This window comes from Chlamydotis macqueenii, chromosome 17 (assembly GCF_036417535.1).
Source record: "Chlamydotis macqueenii isolate bChlMac1 chromosome 17, bChlMac1.mat, whole genome shotgun sequence".
NCBI classification, from domain to species: domain Eukaryota; kingdom Metazoa; phylum Chordata; class Aves; order Otidiformes; family Otididae; genus Chlamydotis; species Chlamydotis macqueenii.
Window position 1 is genome coordinate 14,614,643 of NC_141572.1, and position 25,985 is coordinate 14,640,627.

Genomic DNA, 25,985 nt, shown 5'->3' on the forward strand with positions numbered 1-25,985 from the left:
GGGAGCTGTCTGTCAGGGCTTGTCCCCGCCCTCCGGCTGTGCCAGTGAGGGGGCCGGGTCCATACTGGGAGCGGGCTGGGCACTGAGTGGGCCTGCACTGGGACCGCACTGGGGTGGCACTACAGTGGCACTGGGACCGCACTGGTACCGCACTGGGGCTCCAGTGGGCTGCACTGTGTGCTCGCTGGAGCTGAATCCCAGTTGCACTGGTTTTATACTGGGACAGGGCACTGGGAGCACCCGTTTCCAAGCACGCTCCAGTCGGGGGATGCTCCGCAGCCCAAGGTGTGCCCATTATTCCCTTCATAAACACCCCACACCCGCCCCGGCCTCACGAATCCCGCAGCCAGAGCCCCCCCACTGCGCCCCGCCGTCCCCCTGCCACCAACGCCCTCGTCACCTCCAGCCCGGGCAGGCAGAACTGGCTTTTCCAAAAGCTCTGGAAAATAAAGCACAACAGGATCCGTAAGCGGGCAGGTGACGGCACCAGGTCTGGGATCTGTTGGGACCTGCGGCGGGCGAAGCCTTCTGGGAGCAGAGCCCCAGGGAGGGAAGGCACCGGGCTCATCCTGCCTCCGGACACTCGGTAGAGCCGTTTTCTCCCCTGAGCAGCAAAGACGGGGGGTTTTGTCACAGCAGAGCCCCCCCTCAGCGCAGGGAAGGTGCCCGGTACATCACCAAAGGACGGGGGGAACACAGCTCAGCGAACTCCGCAACGACCCAACCTCCTCCCAGATTGTTTTCCTGGCAGCCCAAGCCCCGCGGGCGCTCCCCGCCGAAGCGCAAGGCTCCCGTAAGGGTTGTTTCGTTCTGGATAGACACAGGCAGAGCGTTACGACATTCATCGGCGATATTTAGACAGAAACGGGCCGGCAAGGCTCCACACAAAGCTGTTTCCAGCGGGAAGTGTCCCTGCTGGAGTGCTGGGTTGGGAGCTGGTAACTGGGGCTCGGCTGGAAATGTCACCCCAGCACCCGCGCAGCCAGGGACAGCGAGGAGACGCGCGGCCGACTGGGGAGCCCCTGGGCGCGCGGCCGTTCACCCCACCGAGCAGGGCTGGGGAAGAAAAGCTGGGTGACGTCAAGCACAGCCCCATCACATTCGGGCCCCACACCGGATGTAAAAACATGACTTCTCCATTTCAGAGCTTTCTTGGCAGGTTTTTTCTTTTTTTTTTTTAAATCAGCTTAGGAAAACACACCACTCGCTGCCCAGTTGTTTTCTCAGAGATTGTACCTATTTCTTGTTTTTAAAAGCAAAAGGGCAGTAACCATCAGGCCTTCCTGCCGTGCAGGAGCACCCTAACACCCTGCCCACACCTCCCCAGCCGCTCCAAATTCAGCGTCCCGCCTCGGTGTGAATAAGCGTGGCAGCGCTCACGGACACGCAGGCATCCATCAAAGACAGCAGCTGGCCGCCATGGGCCCGGGACTGCCGGCCACCTGGGCTGGGCCAGCGCCAGGCACCTTCCCCGCAGCAGCCGGGCTTCCTCTTGCCCTGGCGGGGAGCGGGATGGAGGCAGGAGGATGCTGGCTCTTCCCTCCTGCTCAATCTCTCTCCCCCCAAAGCGCAAAGCAAGGTAAACAGGATGTTCCTGTAATCCCTGACCACCGCTAAAAATAAAAAAAAAAAATCCCAAATTATCCCCAAAGAAGGGCAGAAGTACCCAAATCACACGGGGGCAGCGACAGACAGCCGCCTCTTCCTTGGCACCCGATTATCTGGCTGCAGATTAACTCTGCTCTGCGTGGTGTTTGTACCAAGCTGCAGCGCAGCTCTCACTGAAGGCTCAGGAATAACCTAGAAAACCCTTTTCTTGCAGCCTCTCCTACAAAAGAAAAGGATTTCCTACAGTAAAATGCTTCGTTACAGAACCCCAATGTCTTTCCCCCCAACCCACCCGAGTGCTCTGACTGTACATCACCTAAAAAACCCGAACCCCAAGGAAGGAAACCTGCAGCCTATGGAACCCCGCAGCGGGACGCGCGTTTATTAAAACAAATCACAGGCTGTACAGAAGCAGCGCGAAGCTGTCCAGCGCACGCAAGCACGGATCCCCTTATCGCAGGGAACGGCCGTGTACGCTCCCGATGAGGGAGAGGAGATCGCCACGGTCAGGGTCAGCGTGAGAGGCGCTTGCAGATCGGAGACAGAGAAAGAACGAGGGGCTTAATATGTACGCTGGGAAGGAAGAAGGTTTTAATTAGGAAAAGGTTAAATGAAGCAGCAAGCACTGCAGGCAGACAGATGATGTTCCTAGTCAGCGTAAATCCTGCAAAGATGGATCTAGCCTAAGCTGGGCGTGACCCCAATGCCGCTTCACCAGGGAATTCAGCAGAGGGGCAGCATGCGAGCGAAGCACCGATCACTAACGGACTGCTGCGGTTACGTACGGGGTCGCTACATTTACACAACTTTCGGGGCTCTGTCGGCTCCCTCTCTCTCGTCAGCTGCCCAAACACAGGGTTCACAGCCTCTCTTTTCAAACTGGAGGAGTCGCAGGAGCCCCGAAAGGCTGGGGGACTCAAAGGGTTGGGGTTACACAAGTGGCAACGCAGCCGCGTTACGTCCCTGGGCTCCTCCGCTCCTATTTCTTTCTGCCTCCTCTCTCTTTGAGCGCCAGGTGAATCAGCGAGCCGCTTGTCATGTTGTAATAAGCCAGGGAGTTGGAATCCTTGATGAAGATGCCCTGAGGGGAGGAGTAAAGAAAAAAAAAAAAAATTAAAAAAAAACCCACAACGAACCGTCAGAGCAGAAACCTCAGCGCTCCCTTCCAACAGAACCCCACGGAGACGAAGCCCTCCTGGCCCTGCTCTCAGAACGGGGTGATGACAGGAGGCTGCAGGCTTTGAAACACCCTGGAGAAAACCCAGCGTCTCAGAAAGACAGGCGCTGCAGGAGGTGGGTACGCTGGGAATGACGCAAGGGTACAGATGATATCATAGAATCGCTATGATGTCACAGAAACGCTATACACCTCAAACACAAACACAGTCACCGCAAGTGAAGTTACTTAGGCTCCACTCCACCCCCTCTTCATTTTCCTTAAGAGTTAAGCTTCCTTTCTCGCTAAGGATTAACACAGATCTGCCCACAGCTGAACTCCCAAGGAGGCAAGAGCACAAAGTCCACCGCTCAGGCAGCAGGTTGTGCCTGTGCACACGCACGACTGGGAACAAGTTATTAAAAAGGAACGGTGCCCTTCGAACAGCGCCGGTCTCGAGGGGAAGAGAGAGAGATCCCTTCCCTTCCGCGTTCTGGAGGAAGTCTTGTCAGAGCTGCCAGTGTCTCAAGGCAGTCTCGCCCACCTTCCAGAGCGCACGTGACAGATCAGTGGGAGCAGACTGCTGCGTTTAAATGTCAAAAACTCCCAATAAAGGAATATGCTGATTTCAGAGAACGCCAGCGCGCTTTCAAGGACTCCTCTGGGGCAGTGAGAACCCGAAGACCCACTGAGCCAGCCATTAAAGGCCTGTCCTGCTGTAACAGCATGCGGTTCTCACAGGGAAAACATTCCCGCTGCTTTCCCCAGTATCTCAGTAGGTACATCACAACTTTTTCTTGCAAAAAGTCAGTTTGTCTGTGAGAAAGCACTGAAGTAACAAAGAGCGCTTCTACCCACCTCGTACTGCAGCTTCTGTTTCCCAGCTGGCATCCCTGTGGCCTCGTGGATCTTAACCTTTATAACGGACACCTAGGGAGAACCAAAGAGCTTGCTCAGGCTTTTTTTTCCCCCGCTGTACAGATGGGCACCACTGCTCCCCCAGCCACACAGCCCTGCTGAGCATGAGGCCGCAGCGTGGGGAACAACCAGAGTTTTACAGCTCCTGCCACGCAGGCCGACCGCTATCCTCACAGCGAAGAAACCCGGCAGCAAAACACGAGGGGGCCGAGGCCGGGTTAATAAGCTACGTGCCTGGTCTGACAGCGGCAGGGTGAACACCAGCACTTGGCCGTTCAGTTTCCATTCCGTCTTGTCCTGCATGTTGGGAACCTGGACCTTGACCGTGACCGGACCCTAGAGGAAACAAAGATAAGGTCCTTACAGGCAGGGAGGCTCAGAACCATGATAAAAGAGCAGCAGACAAATTATTTATAGAGACACAGCAGCAGACAAGTTATTTATTTCCCAAAACTAGCCACATATCTCAGCTTCTCAGTAAACACATGGAAATGTATTTGCCTGAATACTGAGAAAGTTATTTCACTGCTACCAAAACAAAACACTTACTTGGGTTTCTCTCATTAATCTCTGCTTTTGTGTGCCATTCACCATGCACCACACACACTCACAGCATTACAGAGTGAACGTACGAAGCACTAAACAGGAGACAGCTTCTGTGTGCAGGTGGCCAGGGAAAGCATATACCCTTCTCAAAAAACTTAAAACTCAACCCAGGACGACGGCACTCCTCGGGAAGGAATTCAGCCCTCACGTTTAGTCCTTGCTGTTACGGAACATACCACATTACCACGCTATCACACTGACACAGAGAGTAAATCTCCCTGCACCTCCAGCTTAGCAGTCCCCTGCTTAAAAGCTTATTAGCAGCATTAGTTCTTCTTTACACTACCACAAACCTACCTCTCGCTGCCCTTAATTACAGAAGAGTACTCTCCTACTGCCCTCGGGCGTGCAGCGCTGCACCGCTCTTCCAGTAAAACGCAACGCAGTTCCGCATGCTCGGGAACAGCAGCAGGAAGGAGCCATCTCAGAAAGTCACTGCCCTCTGTGCAGTGAGCTGGCTTTACACCCGCTTTGGGCAGAGGAGGCTGAACAGCCCAGCAGCGGAAGGACTCCGGCGCTTCCCAGCAAGCGGCCAGCCCGCGCACGTACCTTGTTGCGGCGCAGAAACTCCTCCTCGGGAATCAGGCTATCTTCGCTCTTCAGTTTCTTTGAGACTGGCTCATCCTCCATCGGCGGCGGCGGGTGAACGGGGGGCATCGGCGCTGGGGAAGGCACCGGAGCCACGGGAGGCGCAGGAACAAACGCTGAAACGGGATGGCGGGGGGACATAATACAACCTGCAGTCATCCACTGAGTACACAGCAGACAATCCCTCCCACAAAAACCCTTTTAGCAGAGCAGTAAAGGCTGAAAATAAATGCCAGAACACATAGAGGAAGTTAACACAACCAACAGTAACACGCAAACTTCAAACGTTAGGAGATCTTTTATATTGGGAAACAGTCCAGGAAAAGGCAACAAGCAGCATAAAAAGCTTCCTGCAGATCTTGCAAAAACGAAAACGCTCCCAGTTTGGCATGCAGCAGTGCCAGCACCTCGATTTAAAAAGAAAAAAAAGAAAATAAGAAAAAAGGAAGATAAAAGGAGGAATTGTTTTCACATTGTGCTTTTCAACTTAAAAGCACCTAATGCTCTGAAGCTGCTACGAGGAAAGGGGCCAGACAACAGCTTTTCCTCCCGCAGCAGCAACTTCTGTAACAAGCTGCAACACCCAGCGAGGCACTGCAGGTTCCTCTTTACTCCGGTTCCTTTTGGAAAGCAGCGTGGAATGTTAACCCTCACCCGGGCAGGCTCCCAGGGACACAGACATAAAATGTCCCACCAGTGAGACTGAACTCTCATTCTGCACTTCATGCTGCAGGAGGTAAGTCGTATCAAACACCCCAAAATTCTTAATGGCGGGACTTAGGGTCTGCAGTCTCAATTACGCACCGTTTTCAGACATAGAAAAGGAAAAAAGAATTGAAATTGAAGTCCCATTAGACAGGAATCAGCTGATAATTAACCGGAAAGCACTAAGTTACCCACCTGTTGGTACTATCATGGGAGGCGGGCGGGGGCTCATGATGGGAGGAGCGGAGGGCGGCATGGGAACAACGTTGATGCGCGGGGTATGGATTATGGGTGGCATGGGCGCAGCTATGACGGATCCTGGAGGCAAACGGACCACGGAAGTCATGGGCGGACGAGGCATGACCGGAACAGCAGAAACAACAGCGGCGCGAACGGGAGGGGGCATCTGGAGAGAGAAGGTACATGGAGAAACGCTCAGCGCTGCTCACAATCCCGATTAAAATAACCAGGGAAACACACCACGGATTTCTGCCGGCCAAAGACTTGCTGGGAACCTTAGCGGGCCCACCGTATCGACAGCCCAAGCTGTTGGTGACCGGGCACAGAAGCCTCATTAACAGATTAATTGGTTCATGAGCCACCCAGAAATCTTAAAGGAGCTATTTCAGTCACGTAGCAGAACCCTTGGGGCAGGAACGCTGGGCAGGTGAGCCATCTGTGAACATCTCTTACCTGCAGCCACTTCTGTTCTGCATCACACCTTTTTACACGTAAGAAAAAGGCCCCTGCCCATTCCTTTGTTAGCCATACTCCCTTCCTCCAAGATCTCACTGCCCGGGTTCTCGCTCTGCCCAGCTGACCAAGCCTTTTTGGTACCTCTAAGGAAGACAAGCTCCACCTTAGTCTTATTTTCCATTTTAAGCAAGTTCAACAGGGTTCCTCTGATGGTTTAAATTATTTGGAAACATGAACTCCACTCCAAACCCATTTCTAAGCCAGCGCCCTGCTGTGACAACCCTTGACCCTCGTCAGGACTCCCTTCTAATTAACTACGGCCACAACCACTTGCTTTTGGAAGCCCAAACACTCACTGTGGGAGGACGAGGCACGGAGGTGATAGGCTGCGCGCTAGCTGGGGGATTTGATGCCGATGAAGGAGGAGGCGGCTGGGGTATTTCATTGGGTTTGCTGGGACCGATCTTCTCCTTGCTGTCATCTTCCGGCACCAGTCCCTTGGCCTTATGGATAGCTTCAATTTGCTCTTGGAGAGTAATATTGGCCTGAGCAGCCTGCTGTGTGCGGGCCATGCTGCCCGAGTGGCCATCCCAGGTCACCTGAGAGGAAAAAATACATCAGAATGACTCCAGCCCATCCAGACTGCAATGTGAGCTGCAAACAAATCAAGAGAGCAGCTTTACAGCAAGAACAAAGTTCAAAAGGCTCCTGCCTCGCTGAGCATTCATAATAGTACAGGAATCTGGTAAAAAATCCCACGGTTTCCACTCTACCTTTTCCTCTGGCTTCTGGATTTCTTCTTCACCAATCTTTTTACCAATGGCAGTCTCTTCTACACCGAAGATATCGGTACGGCGCTCTGCCAGCTGCTTCAAGCTGCTTTCGATATCCAGACCTGCAGGCAATAAGAGGAATTCTAACTCAAGTGATATATTCCAAGTCAAACATGATCAAGCCTCTTTTAATGATCTTTAAAGTGACTGCTCTTCTTAGAAAGAGACTGCAACTCTTGGAAAGAGACAAGACACAGAAAGTTACATTTAAGATGGTCCTTATCAGTGGGAGCTGGAGAGAGCGAGGGGGTGCGCTAAGAGTTCACAGAACTCCTCTAGGAACTCTGTTTTGGAAGCAGTGTTAGACGCTGGGGCTGACCTGGGGCATAGACTTCATCATCACTCTGCTTTTCACGGATGGATCGATCACGCTGCTCCAACCAGCGAGGATCCAGGAGACCGATTCGCATGTGTTCTTGCATTTTACTGGCAGGAATCTTCTCTCCGGTGATGGGAGAAACAAGATACTCATCTGGAGCTGGGGCGGGTGGCAATGGTTTTGAGGCTGGAAAAACAAAACCACTGTTAAAAACACATCAGAGGATGCAGCCTAGAAACAAGTGCTTTTGTGATTATTCAGAAGAAAAAGTTTTTTTCATCAGCCTGATTTACCTTTGGGATCATAATCCTTCCGCACAATGACCTGGTCTGGTGTGGGAGGAAGAGGTGGTGGCATCGGGGTTTCTGGAGGAGGAGGAACCTTCTGACCTTCATCTTCATCATCTGAGCCCTTATTTAGGGGAAAAAAAAAAATAATATCATAATCAAGTTCCTGTAGTCAGAGATTAACAAACAAAATTTGAGAAAGGCATAAAAAAATCCTACGCAGCGCTGGAAGAACTGATTATGCAGCTTCAAAGCAACAGAGCCTCTGGACACCTACGTTACAGCAGTTCCTCTGGATAACCACGATTCAGAAAAGGAAGCAAGTACTCCTCAGCTTCCACATTAGCACAGCACAGCAAGCGAGTGCTTACGGTCAACCACACACTTGTTCCTTGTTACCACAACAGCAGCTTACAGACAGCGGGTAGAGGAAGAGTCTAAAACGAGTCAGCTTTCAGAGTTCCAGACTCGGTGCAGAAGAAAGCCCAAGAGGCTCGATCACAGAAAAAGAAAATCCACGTCATTAGGTGACAAAATTACTGGATTTCTCTCTTGGAAATTGTATTGTCATGGATAACATTTAAAATATCATATTCCAGCATTCCAGCAGGAACAGGTTGTTTCGAAATTCCATCAGAAGGAAATCTCATTTCCTCAAGAAACTGAGGAACTTACAGTGACACCAACGAAGGGCGTCAAAAACCACACAGACCTCCCTGAACAAAAGTAACACCGATTCCAGCGGCTAGTTACCTCATCCATATCCTGCACTTGTGTGTCTTGATCCAGCTGGGCTGGGGGCTCATCTGGTTTCTCTTGCTTTTCATCTTCCTCGTCTGACTCCACCTCCATCTCCACCTCCTCGCTTTCCCCAAACTTCTCATAACGCTCCTGGATCAGGATTCGAGCTCCCAGCTCTTCTGGAGTGGTGGGAGGAGGGAAATTCCCTGCAATGCAGAAAACAGAGCTCCTGTTTCTCTGTCCCATTTCGTTGCTCAATGCATGGATAGAAATATCAGTTTCTTGAACGAAAAGCAGTTCCTTTTCAATGCAGTGCCACCAATATCTCCTGGGAGCCAAGGTACGCAGAAGGGAACGGATGGAGTCTATACAGACCAGCACCACTGGAAAGCGCGGTCAGTTCTGCTGCCCCGGTGGAAGCGGGAAAGCTGACACCAGGGCAGTCCTGGACTTCACGTAGAGAGAACGTTACCACCTCCAGAAAACCACCAGCCCCACACACTGTCCCTGTTACCCTTGGAGGACACGCAGCTGTAAAACCCAACATCTGTCTAAAAAGGGCATTTCAGGACATAGCCCGCACCCAAAGGGAGCGGAGTTGCACAGAGGTTAGAAACGCTTAACTTCAGTACCTTGCTCGTTGGGCTGAAAGTCAACTGTTTCCACGACCACAAAGTCATGCCAATCAATCTGGGCGTAAGCAACACGCTCCTTTTCCTTCTCCTCCTCTTCCTTCTTTCTCTCTCGCTCCTGGAACTTTGCCCACTCCACTCTGTAATACACCTGCCCAACGAGATGTAAAGGAAGAACCAAATGTCAGGCAAGAAACACATCACAGTCATCTCTACAGCATCCAAGGTTTGTGCTACCAGTCCTTCCAGGGCAGTTACACAACCAAGACTTCAGAGGCCTGGCACAACCAATAAATATTTGTATTTTGTTTAGAAATTAAGAGGTTTGCCTATTGAGGCAACAGGAGCCGTTTAAAGGCAAGCCTGGGTGCCCAGTCTCCAAGCAACTACAGGGGACACATCCATTTTATTCTCTGTATATTTGTATTTGCCGCCAATAAGTCAGACACGTGCAAAGAGAAAAAAATTCAACACATAACTGAAACGCTTCAGCAATTTTGCAAATTTTTCATGCAATACCTGATCTAGGACTTCCTTGGGATTTTCAGCCTCCTTCTTGAGCTTGAGGAGCAAGCCTTTCGGCGGGATCAGGATCTGAAACACATTTTGCGCGACAGTTGAGGACTTTTCCCTAAAGTCTCCGTAAAAGCAATTCTTCTCTCTACACGCTGCCAAAAACATCAGCTGACCCCTGATACGTTCCATTTCTTCTGTTGCAACCCTCTTATTACTTATTGTTCATACTCGCACTTAAAAACGTGCACTCTTGGCCTTCTAACCACCCTCCATATTTAAAAACCCCCAACTTTTACTTGTACTACAGCAGTGTCTGATATATTCAGCAACAGCCCACTGTGTTCAGTGCTGCACGTTGCCAACAACGCACAAGGCATCCGCTCTACTTAAAGATTTAAAGAACAGACTCCTAGAGCTGCACGTATTTCCAGGCTGGATGTTTCGCAGGGCTTCAGCAGGCATCAAAAATCCATGCTGCTGCCGAAGGAATCGATTTGACAGGAGAAACTGCCAAAAGTACCTTTGTGTACTGCTCAACCAGCTTAGTGAAGTAGTTAAAGAGACTGTGCTGGGGGCGAAGGAAGTCGAACTGATAGTTCCTCTGCTCCTTCTGCATCAGCTGAGTTAAGAACTGCCGCCCGTTGCGAGCCACGAACTGCGCCGTGAGCTTCACCACGTCCAAGTCAAAGGCCGAGATTGAGGGAGGATCCGCAATGAACTCGAACTCCGGGGGTGGCTCTTTCGGAACGACTGTCTCCTGGATCACCTGGGCCTGCACCTGCAGAGCAGAACAGAGACGGCTGAGTGACTGCAGAAAGAAATGCTTACTGAACACTTGGGAGAGCCCATTCTTCCTTCAGCTGTTGCGGGAAAGCAACATCAGTCTAGATATCCTGGTGGCTGCAAGGATGAGAAAAATTGGTACCACGGGATGTATCTGCTCCAACAGCTAGCAAAACTGGAAACGAGCAGGACTTCGTGATAATCCTCCAGGACGGTGACTGCTGGCTGTGCAGAGCATGCAAGAGACCCAGACGCGGTCAGCGCCCTTTCTCCACCCAGGGTGTACACAGGCACGGCTAAACAAGACCAGCAAAACTCTGTACTCCACGTTTTAAGGGGAAGCTGATCCTTCTGGCAGAAAAAAAGGAAGTGTTTCTACAAAACAGTGTGTGCAACAAGCCCAAACTGAACTCGAAAGACTTCTAAAGGACTTGCCTGTGGAAGGAGTCCTGAACTCACGCAGCCCGAGCGATTGCTAAGTCAATGCACAACTAAACCTCACTAAAACAGACCACGTAGAACATTGTAACTTTGAGTTTCCCACATAGCTTTGAGTTACCAGCAAGTGGGGCACGCGCATCTGCAGCAGAACTAATCCCAGACACTGAACTCCAAGCCTCCCGGTGCCGTCTTTTTTGCAAACGTACAAGTAACTCCTTCATTTTCCAGGTCTTTCAGACCTGCTGCGTAACACCAGGCTGTGACATAACCAGCTAGAAGCCAAGCTCTCGACCAGAGCGAAGCGGCACACTCACCTTCTGCGGAAGCTGCTGCTGCGCGCTCTGCTGCTGTTGCATGACCTTGGGAATAGCAGCTGAGGGCTCCTGTGCTTTACCCTCCTTGAACTCGCTGACCTTGTGCCGGTAGTACGCATGGTAAGGATCGTTGGGATTCAAGAAATTGAACTTAGGGTTATTTATTTCATTCTGACGAATTCGAGCTTCAAATTCTGGACCATTCCTGGGGAGGAAGAGATAAATTGCTTAGATAAACAGGCGTCAACTCAAGTGTCAACTGTTTCTTTCACAGCAAGAGGTGGTGACGTATCAGCCCCTCAGATGACAATTTTCTCTCCTACAAGGAAGGAGTTTACCGCTAAAGAACTCGTATCCAACCTAGCAGCCAGCTGCACACACACCAGTTAAAGGCACCTGTCCTAATCAGCAGCCTGCGCAGACTGACCACGCTGCAGTGCTGCCTTTAGGAGAGGCCTAAGTTTTAGTTTGGGCAACGCCATTTACGCCAGGGTAGTCCGAGGAAGTTACCAGCTGCCGTACCACGTTTCTCTTCACGTTCTCTGGACAGATCCAGGCCTTCTTTAGCCACTACGCCTCTTCCAAAGAAGGAGGGCTCCACAATACCAAAGGATAAACACAGTCCCCTCCCTATCCTCAAAGGAAGCCAGCGCTCCTTGGCAGCACTTTAGAGATCAGTTACACAATCAGTGTCTTTGGCTACATCAGCATGTACTAATTGTCTTCCACCCACAGCGACAACCATCCCGTCCCGGCGAGGCGAAAGCACGCAGCCTTCGGCCTGTCTGGATGCCAGGAGGGCGGCACGGCCGGCTGAGGAGGGGCATTCACCTCCTGTGCTCCTCGGACACCGCAGCAAGACCGAGATCGGGTCCCCCGAGACCCCGGGTAGAGGCAGGAGAGCCAGGAACACGGAAGCACTAACAAAAACAACAGAGGAAGATGGCCTAGCTAGCGCTAACAGCTGGCACTTGCAGAACGGCAAACGGAAGAAGCCCAAAAGAGTAAAATTTATTCAGCTGTTAGACTCCTCCCCTAAAGTTGACATCTATGCTTGCACTGATCGATCCGCTACAGTTAAGAGGGGGGAAAATAAAATCCCGTACACCTCACGGGCAGCTCATCTATCCTAAGAGAGGACCAGACTACTCTGGCCATCAGGGGAGGGGTGACCGAGGCCCAGATGAGGCGGCACAGCTTACCAAGCTGTACGCCAGCGGGGATGGGCCCAACCTCAGCGCTCCACAAGCACGCGAGCGCCCTTCCACTGGGGAGTTCATCGCCTGCAATCTGCTACGTGCCGTAAAACACGGCCGTGACTCCTCTTGGCTTCATCATGCATGCAGCACCGGTAACGAGGCGCCCTTTCTCCTCGGAATTTTCTTTCCCCTCAGGTCACTCAGAACAACAACTGTTAGCTGGTTATTGCCGCACCTGCTACGGATTTCGCCGAGAACTTTATTTACTATCGCCGTTTTCCTAGCAAAGCACGTCTTACACCGCTTAAGTGTCTCAGTCCTTAAAATGCTTCATGCAGGTCACGATCCGCGACCTGCTTCAGCTTCTGGAGCTGCGCAGACATCAGCCCGGAAGCGGAACGGCGTGAAAATCCCAGGAAACACAAGATGACACCAGACACAATTTACCTGGCTACAAAGCTGGCGGTCTTGTCGACAATATTCCTGACCTCCGGAGGAGGATAAATAATTCCCACCACAGGCTTGGCTGGTGTCGCTTCCTCCTTTGGCTCCTCTTCTGGCTGCAATAAAAACGTATATACACACACAGATCTTTTTGTTATAGTCCTCTGTACTGCTGCCTCGCAGCGACAACCACACGAAAGAGAACAGGTCTATGGGAAACGTTTGTAATCTTAACAAGGGCAGGCAGGGAAATTTTAAAATACCAGCAAAGCTTGGCTAAATCCACGGCAAAACATTATCAAGTCAAATACAACCTTAACAAAGTGCGTTAAGAGAAAGGCACCACAAATATTTTAGTTTTCACTCCCACTCCCTCCAAACAACATCTCAAGGAGCTGAAGGATAAGGCAACCCCACACTTGAGAGAGAGAGGTTTCCATTTAACTGCGACGCTGAGTTGCCTCGCTAGCGTACAAACGTGGAAGTCCTTCGGTGTTTGTTGGGACTGACGATTTTCCAGCTGCAGAATAACCGCGCTGGCCACACCAAATCACCCCGTCAGCCCAGCTCCCCACGCTGGCCTGCGGCACGGCCGCGCAGGCGCCGGCGTGTGAAATTCCTTGGAACAGCTGGGGAAGGGATGGCTGCTTCCCATTTCGGGAAGAGGCTCCCGCGGAGGCCGAGACAGAACAGAGCCGGGGAGGGCACTGCGAAACGCGGGCCTGCGCGCTCCCTCACGCACACTGGGACGGGAGCGTCTGACCCTTTCACGCACTGCCGGCGGCGGGGCTGCCCCCACAGCTCACGGCAAACCTCCGCGCCCACCACAACGCCAGCCCTGTGCCGCTCCGCTGAGGGGGCTCAGCCCTAGGCCGGAGCTCAGCCGCCGCCCGCCCCGCCGCACGCTGCCTGCGGGTGACCGGGGAGCTGCGGGCGACGCCTGCGGGGATCGGCGGGAGCGAACTGCGGCCCTCCCCCCAAAAAAAACCCCACAAAAGCGACGGGCCAGCGCAAGGAGCCAGGGACAAATCAGCCCCAGCGAGCCCCGCGCCCAGGGCCGCCCCGCCCCGCGGCCTCCCGCCCCCCCCCGCCCGCACCGGTTTGCTCTCCGCGGGGGGCGCCGGCTGCGCCGGGGGCATGGCTTGCACGGGTCCCGCCGGCATGGTGCTCTCCCTCGGGGCGGCGGGGAGCGCTTCCCCGCCGGAGCCGCTCCCGGGCCGCAAGAGGCGAGAACCGGAGGGAACGGACGGCGACGGCGGCGAAATGGCGGCCGCACGCAACCCCGTGCGCACGCGCGCCGGAAGTGACGGCGGCGCCGCCAGCGGGCGCGCGCGCAGATTGCCTCCTACTGTCCGCCAGCGGGGGGGGGGGCGGGGAATCGGAGGATGGCGCAGAGCGCATGCGCAGTGGGAAGTGCCATTAGCGCCTCAAGGGCGGGGAGTAGGAGGAGCGTACCATTGCGGCGCGGGGGGGCGTGGTCTCTCGGGGGCGTGGTCTGCGCTGTTGCCATAGCAACAGGCGGCATCGAGCGGGCGGATCCGTGTCCCCCGGCCCCGCGGCCCCTCAACGCGGGACCCCCGGGGTCCCCCAGCCCCGGAGGCCACCGCGCTGGGCCCGCTCCAGCCGCCTGTCCCCGCTGGGGCTGTCCCAGGCCTGGTGGGCCCGCTGCAGGCCGCAGCAGGCCGGAGCGGGCCGCAGCCATCCAGAACACCCCATCGCCCACGGGCCCGGTGCGGGCCACCCCAGGGCATGGCGCACCTGCTGGGCCACCCCGGCTGCATGGAGAGCCTGCGGGCCGACCTGAGGGACCTGCAGGCAGCCATCGCCGACGTCTCGTCGCGGGCCGGAGCCGTGCGTTTCCCCTCCTGGAAGTTTCCCGATAAAGTGTCCTGCGAGCTGGACCTGGCGGCGCTGCTGGAGCGGTACAGCTACGCCAAGGACAACCCCGAATTCACCCAGCACTCCCACGTGGTGCTGCTGGAGCTGGTGGTAGACAGGTGAGAGGGCAAAGCTGGCCCCAAACCCCCTTTTAAAAAAACTTGGCTGGCAGAGCGGCTCCTTCCCCCGGAGAGAAGGGAATGGTTGTGTGTCCAGCCCGTCGAATGCAGCCAAGGGGTTTGGATTTATTTTTTTCCCCCCTCACCTTTCCACGACAAGCTGCCTGCTAGCTCCTCAGCCTCATGCTCTGCAGCTCTGCACTTGAGTTTTAAACCCCAACTCCTTTCCCCACGCAGAGCTCAGAGCTACCGGCACAAATGCTGCCCACAAAGGAGCGGGGGAAGCCGCTGCTCCGCCCCGGAACCGAGGGCACCTGGGTAGACGGGCAAACTCATTGAATTACCCCCCAAAAGCTTGGAAATGCACAGACGCAGCCACACCTACAGCCCTGGGAGACAAAAGCGCCTTTTGCTTTATTTCACCCTTCGCTGTTTTAAAAGATGAGCCGCTCCACGGGAGCTGTCAGCCCGAACAATTAGGGTTTGATATAGGCAGCGTGGGTGCCCCAGATCTTTCGGGAGAGCTTAATTCCAGCCTCTGGGAAGTGGCTGGCTACAAGCAGCCTGTGCAGCCTGCGTGCTGGCAGCTGCAGGAGGATTTTCCTCCCACCAAATGCTGCTCCGTGGAGCGATTCAGGCCTGGGGGGGTCACAGGAGCCCCGATATCCACTCTCCTTTGCCAAAACTGGCTTTGTCCAGGGGAGGGGAGACAGCCTCCCCTGCCTCGGCGCTGCGCTGTTAGAGGCCCGGGGCCCTTTCCCCGTGACAAACGCTCCGTTGCTCGACGCTGTGTTTGGTTTCTGTCGAAAAAGGCTGCTGCTCCTGCTTCAGAGCTTCACGGGCTACGCGGAAAACCTGCTCAGCGAGCGAGCCGTCCCCCCGGCGCAGGCGGTGGGACCCTGCATGTCCGCAGGGCTGACGGCGAGGAGGTACTGGTCCAGCATGCTGAAACTGGGAGCCTTCTACCAGCAGCTCCTGGCCGAGGTGGGACATTTGGGGACCCCGACGCCCCACGAGCTAAGCGCAGGGAAACGGCCCTTGCCTCACCCCCTCCCGTGATTCGGACCGCGCTGAGGTCACGGTCCTTCCCCGGGACGCCCCGTGACAGGCGTGGTGGCCATGCCAGGTGCGCTCCTGGCTCGTGACCCTCCCAGCGCTGCCCCGCACGGCCTGAGTCCCTTCCCTCCTCTAACCGCCGGGAGGTGGATGGACCCGTCCTTCTCCAGGATCTCAGGGCGGGTGAGCCTGGCTGCTCGCCTTCTCTTGCTTGGGAAAAATATTCTCCTCCTGCCAAATACTCTCCTCTGCCGACCCCAGGGTTTGCGGGGCTGAGCTGGCTCAAATTAGTGAAATAATCTGTGGTAAGAACACTATGCCCCTCCCCTGCATTTTTTTTTTAATTTTTTATTCCCCAAATGATCCCTTTTGTGGCCAAGTCTCACGGTGATTCACCTGGCATAACCAGGAGACAGAAAAAAGGGACGCTCACAAGAAGGGGAGCTGGGGAGCCGGTTTCACTGCCGAGGCTTCCCGTTGTGAAACCACAGCAGCGGCTGAAACGCTTCTGGAAATTCACTTCCCCCGTACTCCGCAGCAGGGTGCAAATTCATTTGGCTTCTTTGCCAGTGCTTTGGTTGTGCTGGAGCACAGTCAGGAGGGAATCTGAGCGCTTGGTAGCTGTCCTCCTCCCAGCTCGGGGAACTTCCCTCCTCCCAAGGGAAGGGCTCGCTGCCCTCGGCGCCCCTGGGCTGCGCTGCTCTCCTGTCGCCGCGTTTCACGCCTCTGCATCTGGGCTCTTACGGACCGTTTGCTGCCGACGCGGTTTGATCTGGGCCCTGCTGTTGTTCTGTGCTCTCTCCGCCAGAAAAGGAAGGAGATCCCCGCGCCGCAATCCTCTCCCCAGGCTGGGAAACCTGAGAAGCAGCACCCAAAACGCTGCTTGCCTGACGTTTTGGGGTTAAAAAATTCCCCAGAAGTTGCCCAGTCCACTTCTCGGTGCCGTCCACCAGACAGCCAGGCCTCGGGCAGCTCCCTGGCCGAGAGCGGCAGCAGCATCCCCACGCAGACGACTGGCTCACCCCTGGCACCCTGCGCCACCTGCGCCAGCGCCCAGGTCGGCCTCCGCGAGGTCGGCAAAGCCATCACCAGCATCTGCCAGAGCCAGAACATCCCCTCGGCGCTCAGCAAGTTCCAGGAGATGGTGGAGGAGAACACGGGGAAAAGAACCCTCACTGCGAGGGACCTGAGCTACTGGGCCTCGGAGCAGAGCAAGGACCTCTCCCGCATCGGCAAACACCTCGAGGTGCTGCTGCAGCAGGTCAACCCTCTGAAGTCTGAGCTGGAAGAGTCGGAGAAACAGAAGGACGAGCTGCGGAAACAGGTTGAGGACTTTTCCCGGTTGCTCCAGGCGGAGAAAGACTCCCGAGCGCAGCAGAAGGCGGCGGCTGAGCGGAGCCTGGCAGTAAAGAAGAAGGAGTATTCGGAGGCTGTAGCCAGGCTGGAGCGGGACAAGGACGACCTGCGGAGAGGTACGGTGCTGGTCCCAGCATCCCCTGCCAGCCCCGTGGGTGTTTGCAGGAGAAGCACGGAGTCCCCGGTCAAATCTTGGTCGCACCGCCACGAGCAGGGCTGCTGCCCCTGATTTTGGTGGGCGCGGGGGCTGTTCCCCGCTGTCGGACTAACCCCAGACAGCTGGTTCTCCACGCCCTCGCGCTGCCTCCTGCACGATACAATCACCAAGCGCTGTTTGGTCCCTCCTTGTTGCAGTTTCTTGGAGGAGCTGTTTAACGTTGAGTAACGGTTTTGTGCCGACTTAGGTGCCACTCTGCTGGAAGAAAAACTCTCTGCCTTGAAGGAGGAGCTGGCTGCGACGCAGGCCGCTGTGCGGGAGCTGGGTGAGGACTCCCGGGACTCTCCCAGCTGACACACCTCTCTGGGCCCACAAGCGTTTTACACCCACGTCAGACAGCGCAGGAAAAAGCCCGGCTCCCCCGGAATCGCTTGGGTGTAGCGCTGGCGGGAACCGGGGCGAGGACGAGCGTCCTTCATAGCAGTGCCTGGACGTTACCCAGCGCCAGCGCGGGCTGGTGCTGGTGCTGGTGGAGATTCAGGGGGTCACAGTCCCCCCCGGCAGACCTGCCTCCCCCTCGCCAGGGCCTGTGGAGGGTGCGGGGCCCCCCCCTTATCCAGGAGCTTCAGCTCCTCCTGCCGGGCCTGGGCCAAAGGTGCCGTGTCTCCGCAGAGGGGACCAAGGCGACCTTGCTGGAGGAGATGAGGACCACGATGGTGGCCAAGAGCCAGGTGCTGGAGCTGGAGGAGAAGGTGCAGCTGCTCACCAACCAGCGGGAGAGCCTGGGCCAGGAGCTGAGCGACACCACCGTCCAGCTGGAGAAGGAGAAGGCCAAAGTGGAGAGCATGCTGAAGCACCACGAGGTACGGCCGGGCCGGCTCCCCGCTGCCCTGGAGCTGCTCGGCGGCCCCGCAGCCGTCGGGGCGGCGGTGAGGGGGTGCAGCGGCAGCCCCACGCAGGCTCGCCTGCCCCGCGCAGTCCCTGCAGGCCAAGCAGAGAGCCCTGCTGCAGCAGCTGGACAGCCTGGACCAGGAGCGCGAGGAGCTGCAGGCCGGCCTGGGCGAGGCCGAGGAGGACAAGGCCAGGCTGGCGGAGCAGCTGCGGGAGAGCCAGGAGCAGAGCGGGCGGAAGCTGCGGGCGCAGGAGGTCAGCGCTGGCACCCAGCCCGCAGCGGGGGGCTGCCGGGAGCGGGGATCCCGAGGGAGCAGCTGCTGCGGGGCACAGCTCTGCCGTGGGGCTCCATCCCCCACCATAGTTTTCCCAGGAGGGGACTTTGGGACTCGGTGGGACGTTGTCGGTGGCCATCCCCTTCCGGGACCCCCTGGGGAAGATCCCTCTCCGCCGTGTAGACAAATCTCCACGGGTTTTCCCCGCGGCCGAGGCAGAGGGGAGCTGCAGGAAGCAACTCCTGGGGCTGCTCCCGTGCCTCCAGCCTGGACACGCGCCGTACTTCACGTTCCCAAATCACCCAGGGACCTCAGAGCCGAGACCCTGTCCCCTTCCCGCTGTCCCCCAGGGAAAGGGAGGGAGCTTTCCCTGGGACTCCCCCAGACTGCACCGTCCCAAGGTTTGGGAGAGCGCTCTGCAAACCTCGCCGCCTCTCTGCTGTGCCACGCAGGAGCTGCTGGACACGCTGCAGCGGGAGAAGCTGGGCCTGGAGCAGGCTGTGGCGGAGCTGCGGGCGAACGCCTCCAAGCTGGAGGAGCAGACGCGGGAGCTGAAGGAGCGGGAGAGGCTCCTGGTGTTCTTCCCCGAGCTCCACGTCCCCCCCGAGATGCAGTTTGAGAGTAAGGGAGCGGGCAGCAGCGCCCGTTTTCCCCACGGCGGCCTTGGTGGTCTCCCAGAGGAGCCTGCCGGCCCCGGCCACGCCAGCGTTAATTTGTACAATGCCGTTTGTCCCACTAATTACCGGTATGGGCTCAGGCCCTGGGCTGTGCTAAGCTGCCGCCGTCTTAACGCGCCTCGCTCCGTGGGTGCTGTTCATCCCACCGGGAAATAAAGCCGAGCCGGCGCACGGGCAGAGCTCTGTTTGCCCCTGCGGTTCCCGCTGGCACGGTTTTGGGTCCCGGCTGCCGCCTCGCAGGCTGCGCTGCTGCTCCCTGCTCGGGGCAGGCGCCTTTCCGGCTCGAGAGGCAGGAGGGCCGCCGCCAACACCTCCCAGCAGGCAGGCAGGCAGCAGCCGGCCCAGCTCTGGGCGTATTTTGGACGAAGTATTTCGTTTGCAGGCAGCGGGAGCTTGACCGAGGACATGGAGAAGCAGCTGCAGGCCAACGGCGTCCGGATCGACGTGCTGGAGCGGGAGAATGCGCGGCTCAGGTCCGCGCTGGCCAAGGTGAAGGCGGCTGCTGAGCAGGGCGTGCTGAAGGTGAGGCTGCGCCGAAGCCAGGGCGAGCTGGGTGCCGCGGGGCGCTGCATACCCCGAGACCACCCCACGGCCCCTGGGGACCGGTTCCCTGGGCGCGTGCCCTTGCGGGAGGGGCTTTGGGTAGCAAAAGGCCGTGGGGGTCCTCGCGCGACATCCCCCGCGGGGCCGAGCTGGACAAAGCTGCTTCCAGGAGGGCACGAAACTGGGCGGGGGCTGCGATCCCTCTCTGTCCCAGGGCCTGGCCCTGCCTCCAGGAGCCTGTCTTGGCCCCGGGGCGGTGGAACCGGGCTCTCCTCCCAAGCCAAGCCCGCGGTGGGGCACCGCAGCCGGTTCCCAGCTCCTTCTGCGGTACCACCGTGCCACGGCCACCGGCGACGGCCGCCCAGGGCAGAGGCCGAGGGCCGTGACTTGGGGGAAGCTTCACCCCCTTTTCTCTCCCCCAGCTCGTCCCGCAGACCCAGCTGTGGCCTCAGCTCAGCAGCCAGCGTGGCGGGGAGGCCGGCGGGCAGGACGCTGGGTGAGTAGGAACCCAGAGGAAGGGGCTGGGGAGCCTCCCTCTTCTTCCTCCCCTCTAACTGCTCCCTCCGCCCGCAGGCGGCCCAGCAGCCGGGACAGAGCGGGGACGCACGGACGCGCAAGCGAGGCGCGGCAGCGCACCCCCAGCAGCCAGCGGGCAAAGCCGCTCTCGGCAGAGCCTCCCTGCAAGGCCGGGCCCTGCCTCTTGCTGCCGGCCGAGGCCCTGGTGCTGCATCCCCCCAACCCAAGAGCGAGAGGCAGAACTCCCCCCATCTTCCCCCACCGCAAATAAACGCCCACAGGACTAACGTGGAACAGTAAAGCGTGTGATGAGCCCTGCCCTGCCCCACGGGACCTCATTACCCGTCCTCTGTGCATGGCGAAGGCGCGTTCCCTTGGGAAACCCGGTCTCCCTGCTCAACCCCGCGTGCGGTGGGTGTTGGGAGCGCGGGGAGACGGTCCTGCGGCGGCTTCGCCACGGCTCAGCTCCTAGCTGGCCTCCGGCTGTTGTTTGGCTTTGTTTTCTGCAGGACTGCGGCACCGACAGGTCCGCGCGGTTTCCCCTGTTGTCCCTCTGCGTTGGGCAGCGCTGCGGTTTGCAGTAAAACCACAGGTGACGGTGCAGAGAGCTGGGCCGGCGCCTCCCCTTCTCTTCTCCGCCAGCACGGCGGCCTGGGGAGAAGCAGACCCGCGCGTGGGCCCTTGGAGTGGGGGGAAACACTCCCGGGCGCATGGAGCAGCCCCTGCGCGGTCAGGGACGTTCCGGGGCGCCAGAGCTCAGTTGCCCGTGGCTAAGCCGCTGCTGGAGTCCCCGGCACAGCTCCTCACCCGGACAACGCCGGGGCGCAGCTCAGGAACCGTTTTGGAGAGGCGACTGCGCTGGGGCCACGCCGCTTTGGAAAGGCGGAGCTGGGGATGCGGGAAGTTTGAGCCGCCCTGAGCTCGCCGGCGCAGCCGCAGCCCGGGAAAGCGGCTCTCCCGGCGCCGCCAGCAGCTGCGAGCGCCCAGAGGGGCCGGGGAACACCGAGCCGCCCCGCGAGCTTCGGAGGGCGGCGGGAGCCGCGCGATCGCAACACAGGACATGGCAGCCTCTCCTCACTCTGTATTTAATAGAGACGGACGCGCGCGACGCTGCAGCCGCGCGGAACGGGGGCCGCTCGGGGCTCCCGGCGAGTCCCCAGCCACCGTGGCACACCCGTGTTCGGCCAAACGAGCCCCGCGTTCGCTCCCCGCAGCCCACGCGCGCCGTCCTTTCTAATAAGTTAGTATAAATAACGTGTTCGGCCCCCCCGCCCTCCCTCCAGCCCTGGCAGAGCTGCCCCGCGGCGCAGAGGGGCTCACCGCTGCAGCCGGGCCACCTCGCCGAGCTCGGGAGCAGCACAGCCCCCAAGCCGGGCGCTGCCCACTTAGAAAAATGACGAGGAGCAGGGAGAGGATGCAGCCGGGGCAGGGCTCTCCCTGCCTCCGTGCCCCCGCCCCATGGGTGCCCCCACCCCGCCGCCCCATGGGTGCCCCCGTAGCTCCCTTTCCCGGCACCCGTTCCCCCACCCCCTCTACTCGCACCCAGCAGCGAGCGCCCCGAGATCCTTCGCTCTCCGAACGGCCGGGCCCCGGCAGCCAGCGCCGCTCGCTGAGCGCCCCCTGCACCCCCCTCCCCGCAGCGGCGATGGGTCCGTCCCTGGACTAGCTCTCCGTGCAGCAGTTCCCTGGAAGGGAGAAGGATGAGGGGCCATCGCACAGGCTCCCCAACCCCTCCCCCCGGCACAAACGTGCTCCCTGGTTGCGCCGGGGGCCCCGGCGGGGCGCCGGCGCGGCTCTCACCCAGGATGTTGCGCTTGCAGAGAGGGCAGGTCTGCTGCAGCAGGAGCCAGGGGTCCACGCAGTCCCGGTGAAACTCGTGGGAGCAGGGCAGCACCCGCAGCCACTGCCGGGAGGGAAGCGGAGACGGGAGACGTGAGCAGAACGGGGCAGCAGTGCAGCGGCGGCTGGGGCACAGCCCTGCCTCCGTCACGCTGCCACGCGAGGGGAACGATCCTCTGCCGCGCGGCTCCCTGGCACGAGCACAGGGAGGCACCGAGCGGTGACCGGGACGGGCTCCAGGCCCCCCAGCGCAGCACCGGTCCCCCCAGTCTCTACCTGGCTCTTGTGGAACTGGTCCAAGCAGACGGCGCAGCTATCGATCTCGCAGGCCCGGCTGCGCGGCGGTTTGCCGGGATGGTACCGGCGGGTTTTCAGCGCCGACAGCCGCCGCCGAATGTGCTGCTTCAGGTCCAGCTGTGAAGGCAGAGCGGAGGGTCAGGCCCCGGGCGCGGGTCCTCCCGGCGCGCGGCAGAGCGGAGACGTTCCCACCTCGGCGTCCTGCTCCGACGGGTTTTGCCGCGACTGCCGCTGGGCCTGCACGATCACCCCGGTGCAGAGGAGCAGGGCGATCAGCAGGATGGTGTTCCACAGCTGCTGGAGGTATTTCTGCAGGAACAGCGCCGGCGGACGGTCGGGGACCCCCGCTCCGCTCCCGGCCCCCCCGCCGCCACCGCCGCGCGTACCTGGACCTGCGAGCTGTTCTCCCCCGTGCAGATGACGCCCTGCCACTCCCCGTAGAGGCCCCCTCGGGACAGGCCGCAGGTCGACCACAGGGTGAGGGTCACTCCCTGCAAGGCAGGAGACGGCACTGCCGCCGGCCGCCACAGCTCGCGGCGCTGCCCGAGCCCAGGTGGGGCCCCGCCTGCTCCCTGCTTCCCCACCGGTCGGGGAATTCTGGCTGGGCACGGCCATGCCCCTGCCCTCCCACCAGGAGGGGAGGAGGAGGAGGAGGAGGAGAACCTGCGTACCAGGTTCTCCAGCAGCACGGCCTGGTACGTGATCTTCGCCGTAGCCCGGAGCCCCCTGCGAGTGACAGGTGAGAGGAGCGTCAGTCCCGCGGGCACAGCAGGATCCGGCCCGCGGCACCCCAGCGCCTGGGAGCCCCCCCTTTCCCCTGGGGACAGGCAGCCCACACGGAGCTGCGGGCGAGGGGGGCCACCGGGGACAGAGGAGCACGCAGGGGAGGTGACAGCAAGCGTCCCCAGCCGCGCCCAGCCCTCTGCGCAGGTCCCCTCCTCCCAGCACCGTGCCTCAGTTTCCCCGGCTGCTGCGACACCGCAGCGCCGACACCCCTTCGCCGCGCGGAAGAGGAGCAGGGGGGTCCTAACGCCGTAGGCGGCAGGGACAAACACCGGCGAAGGCGGCAGGGATGCCGGTGTCATGCTGATAACGAGCCAAGCTGGCTAATTGGTACCCAGTGTCCCAAAGGACTTGGCCAAGGCCCTGCCGTCGCGCGGGGACCCGTGGAAAGGCTCAGGGGTGGGCCCGACTCCCACCCTCCCTGGAAACACGTGTCCCTGCCCCAGCTGGGAGAGCGAGCTCGGAGCCAACCCAGCAAACGCCAGGCGCCGCGGGAGAGACCCCGCCACGGCGGCCCCCGGCTGCGGCAGCCCGGAGGGGACCGGGCGTGGAGCCCCCCGCCCCAGCCCGTACCGCAGCAGCGCTCCCAGCAGCTTGGTGACGTTGTCCGAGGACTGGATCACGATCACGGGCTTGGCCAGAAGCTGGGAAACGTCCAGCTGCAGCGAAGAGAACGGCGGCAGCTGTGAGCGTGGCACGAAAACGGCTCGGGAACCCGCTGCCGGGACGCCCCTACCTCCCGGATGGCGTTCTGGTTCAGCGCCAGGATGAGCAGGGCTGAGGCCCCCAGCACCAGGGCTCGCTTCATCTGCGGAGACACGGGGCACGGGCTCAGAGCGGGGAGCCCCCGTTCCGCTCCCGTCCCTGCAGGCTCGTCACCGGCCAACGCGGCCGCAGCCCCGGGGCCGGGCGAGGAGCCACCTTGCTGACGACGGCTGCGGTGAAGGACTCCTCCTTGGCGCCGCGGGGGACCTCGGCCGGCTCCTCGCCCACGGGCACCACGCCGATCCAGCTGTCGGCAGCGCCCAGCTCCGGCTCGGCGTCCCCCACCTTGCGGGGGGCACGGCAGCGTCAGCGGGGGCGAGAGGCGAGGCTCGGGGCACCCCCACATCCCCGGGTGCCCTGGGGAGCTGGGCACCGCACAGGGACAGGGACAGCAGCTGGGGTGGCCCAGGGAACGGGACCTGGTGCCCCCTGCACCGCCCCTCCGCCGCTGGGCACCCCCTCACTGCCTGTCTGGGCTGTGCCCCCCAGTGCCCGCTGCCTCCCGGAGCCCCCCATGGCGCCCGGCCTCCACGGCCTCCCCACCAACCCCCAGTTCCCACTGCTGCCCCCTCCCCATCCTCCCCAGTCCCCCCACATCTCCCAGTGCCACGCAGCTCTCACTGTCCCCCGCCATGTCTCCCAGTGCTCCCACTCCCCCTCAGTGCCCACTGCCCCCCTGTGTCCCACAGCTCCCCCCTGTACCCAAAGCCTCCCTAATTCCCACGGCTTCCCCATGTCTCCCAGTGCCCCCCAGTCCCCACTGCTCCCAAGTCTCCCAGTGTCTCCCAGCTCCCCCCACCCCATTGCCTCCCAGTGCCCAAAGCCTCCCCCAGCTCTCACTGCCCCCCATGTCTACCAGCGCCCCCAGTCCCCACTGTTCCCCACTCCCCCCCAGTGTCCAAAGCCTCCCCAGTCCTCACGGCCCGGGTCTCCCAGTGCCCCCCAGCTCCCCCCTCCCCATCCTCCCCAGTGCCCAAAGCCTCCCCAGTCCCCACTGTCCCTGTGTCTCCCAGTGCTCCCCACTCCCCCCAGTGCCCAAAGCCTCCCCTCAGTGCCCACTGCCCCTCAGCTCCCATTGCTCCCCGCTCCCCATCCTCCCCAGTCCCCACTGCCCCCTCGTGCCTCCCAGCTGCCCCCTCCCCACTCCCCCCAGTGCCCAAAGCCTCCCCAGTCCCCACGGCCCGGATCTCCCAGTGCTCCCCACTCCCCCTCAGTGCCCAAAGCCTCCCCAGTCCCCACGGCGCGGGTCTCCCAGTGCTCCCCATTCCCCCCCCCGTGCCCAAAGCCTTCCCAGTCCCCAAGGCCCGGATCTCCCAGTGCTCCCCACTCCGCCCCAGTGCCCAAAGCCTTCCCAGTCCCCAAGGCCCGGGTCTCCCAGTGCTCCCAGCTCCCACTGCTGCCCCCAACCACCCTCCCCAGTCCCCACTGCCTCCCCCCCGCCCCCGCCACCCAGCTCCCACTGTTCCCCCCTCAGTGCCCACTGCCCCCCCAGCCCCCCGGTGCCCGGTACCGGTACCGGTGCTCACCAGCAGCAGGCGACCGCGGATCTCCCCCCTCCCCCCCGCCGCCTCCTCCTCCTCCCGCGGGACCCCCGGGCCCGGCCCGCCCCGGCCCAGCACGGCCCCGCGCAGCGTGTAGGAGCCGCCGGGCGCCGCGGCCGCCCCGCTGCCGGCCCCGTCCCCCGGCCCGGGCCCGGTCACCGACACCTCGACGCGGGCGGCGGGCGGGGGGCCCGGCCCGGCCCGGCACAGCGCCAGCAGCGGAGCCAGCAGCGCCGCCCGCACCGCCGCCATGGCCGCGCGCCGCCCGCCCCGCCCCGCCCCGCGGCGCCCCCTGCCGCCGCGGAGGACCCGCCGCGCCGCCCACCGCCGCCTGACGGGGCGGGGCAGGGATGGGATGGGATGGGATGGGGTGGGATGGGGTGGGATGGGATGGGATGGGATGGGGATGGGATGGGGATGGGGATGGGATGGGATGGGGTGGGATGGGATGGGATGGGATGGGGATGGGGTGGGGATGGGATGGGATGGGATGGGATGGGGTGGGA

At 60.0% G+C, this 25,985-nt stretch overlaps 4 protein-coding genes across 4 annotated transcripts; 2 read left to right on the plus strand and 2 right to left on the minus strand.

The window, feature by feature from the left end:
* Nucleotides 1-2,177: 2,177 nt before the first annotated feature.
* Nucleotides 2,178-14,088, minus strand: SF3A1 (splicing factor 3a subunit 1). The gene is made up of 15 exons (XM_086761094.1): nucleotides 13,884-14,088; nucleotides 12,790-12,902; nucleotides 11,144-11,348; nucleotides 10,126-10,383; nucleotides 9,609-9,683; nucleotides 9,090-9,240; nucleotides 8,470-8,663; nucleotides 7,723-7,840; nucleotides 7,430-7,615; nucleotides 7,051-7,172; nucleotides 6,634-6,876; nucleotides 5,777-5,987; nucleotides 4,838-4,992; nucleotides 3,623-4,018; nucleotides 2,178-2,689 (listed from the first exon to the last, which is right to left on the minus strand). The coding sequence occupies exons 1-14, from the start codon at nucleotides 13,947-13,949 to the stop codon at nucleotides 3,695-3,697; spliced, it is 2,421 nt and encodes an 806-aa protein (XP_086617220.1). The 5' UTR covers nucleotides 13,950-14,088; the 3' UTR covers nucleotides 2,178-2,689; nucleotides 3,623-3,694.
* A 250-nt stretch (nucleotides 14,089-14,338) lies between these two features.
* Nucleotides 14,339-14,787, plus strand: LOC147598651 (coiled-coil domain-containing protein 157-like). Its single transcript, XM_086761562.1, has one exon. The coding sequence runs from the start codon at nucleotides 14,536-14,538 to the stop codon at nucleotides 14,785-14,787; it is 252 nt and encodes an 83-aa protein (XP_086617688.1). The 5' UTR covers nucleotides 14,339-14,535.
* Nucleotides 14,788-15,041: 254 nt separating this feature from the next.
* On the plus strand, nucleotides 15,042-20,525 carry LOC147598652 (uncharacterized). The gene is made up of 10 exons (XM_086761788.1): nucleotides 15,042-15,109; nucleotides 15,596-15,767; nucleotides 16,648-17,163; nucleotides 17,232-17,311; nucleotides 17,600-17,677; nucleotides 18,025-18,215; nucleotides 18,331-18,498; nucleotides 19,578-19,717; nucleotides 20,161-20,234; nucleotides 20,312-20,525. The coding sequence occupies exons 1-10, from the start codon at nucleotides 15,042-15,044 to the stop codon at nucleotides 20,523-20,525; spliced, it is 1,701 nt and encodes a 566-aa protein (XP_086617914.1).
* Nucleotides 20,526-21,826: 1,301 nt separating this feature from the next.
* RNF215 (ring finger protein 215) lies at nucleotides 21,827-25,731 on the minus strand. Its single transcript, XM_086761528.1, has 10 exons — nucleotides 25,465-25,731; nucleotides 24,095-24,223; nucleotides 23,910-23,981; nucleotides 23,747-23,832; nucleotides 23,062-23,116; nucleotides 22,777-22,881; nucleotides 22,583-22,699; nucleotides 22,370-22,507; nucleotides 22,055-22,157; nucleotides 21,827-21,939 (listed from the first exon to the last, which is right to left on the minus strand). The coding sequence occupies exons 1-10, from the start codon at nucleotides 25,729-25,731 to the stop codon at nucleotides 21,917-21,919; spliced, it is 1,095 nt and encodes a 364-aa protein (XP_086617654.1). The 3' UTR covers nucleotides 21,827-21,916.
* Nucleotides 25,732-25,985: the final 254 nt, after the last annotated feature.

Bases quoted from the DNA above. Each gene is read 5' to 3' on its own strand.
- SF3A1 (XM_086761094.1), bottom strand. From the start codon at position 13,949: ATGCCGGCGGGACCCGTGCAAGCCATGCCCCCGGCGCAGCCGGCGCCC. The intron at 12,903-13,883 runs GTGCGGGCGGGG...TTTTTATTGCAG, and splicing joins CCCCCGCGGAGAGCAAACCG to CCAGAAGAGGAGCCAAAGGA. The intron at 4,019-4,837 runs GTACGTGCGCGG...TGTTTCCTCTAG, and splicing joins AGTTTCTGCGCCGCAACAAG to GGTCCGGTCACGGTCAAGGT.
- LOC147598651 (XM_086761562.1), top strand. From the start codon at position 14,536: ATGGCGCACCTGCTGGGCCACCCCGGCTGCATGGAGAGCCTGCGGGCC.
- LOC147598652 (XM_086761788.1), top strand. From the start codon at position 15,042: ATGCTGCCCACAAAGGAGCGGGGGAAGCCGCTGCTCCGCCCCGGAACC. The intron at 18,216-18,330 runs GTACGGCCGGGC...TGCCCCGCGCAG, and splicing joins GCATGCTGAAGCACCACGAG to TCCCTGCAGGCCAAGCAGAG. The intron at 19,718-20,160 runs GTGAGGCTGCGC...TCTCTCCCCCAG, and splicing joins CTGAGCAGGGCGTGCTGAAG to CTCGTCCCGCAGACCCAGCT.
- RNF215 (XM_086761528.1), bottom strand. From the start codon at position 25,731: ATGGCGGCGGTGCGGGCGGCGCTGCTGGCTCCGCTGCTGGCGCTGTGC. The intron at 23,833-23,909 runs GTAGGGGCGTCC...TCTTCGCTGCAG, and splicing joins ACCAGAACGCCATCCGGGAG to CTGGACGTTTCCCAGCTTCT. The intron at 22,158-22,369 runs GTAGAGACTGGG...CCCTCCCGGCAG, and splicing joins ACCAGTTCCACAAGAGCCAG to TGGCTGCGGGTGCTGCCCTG.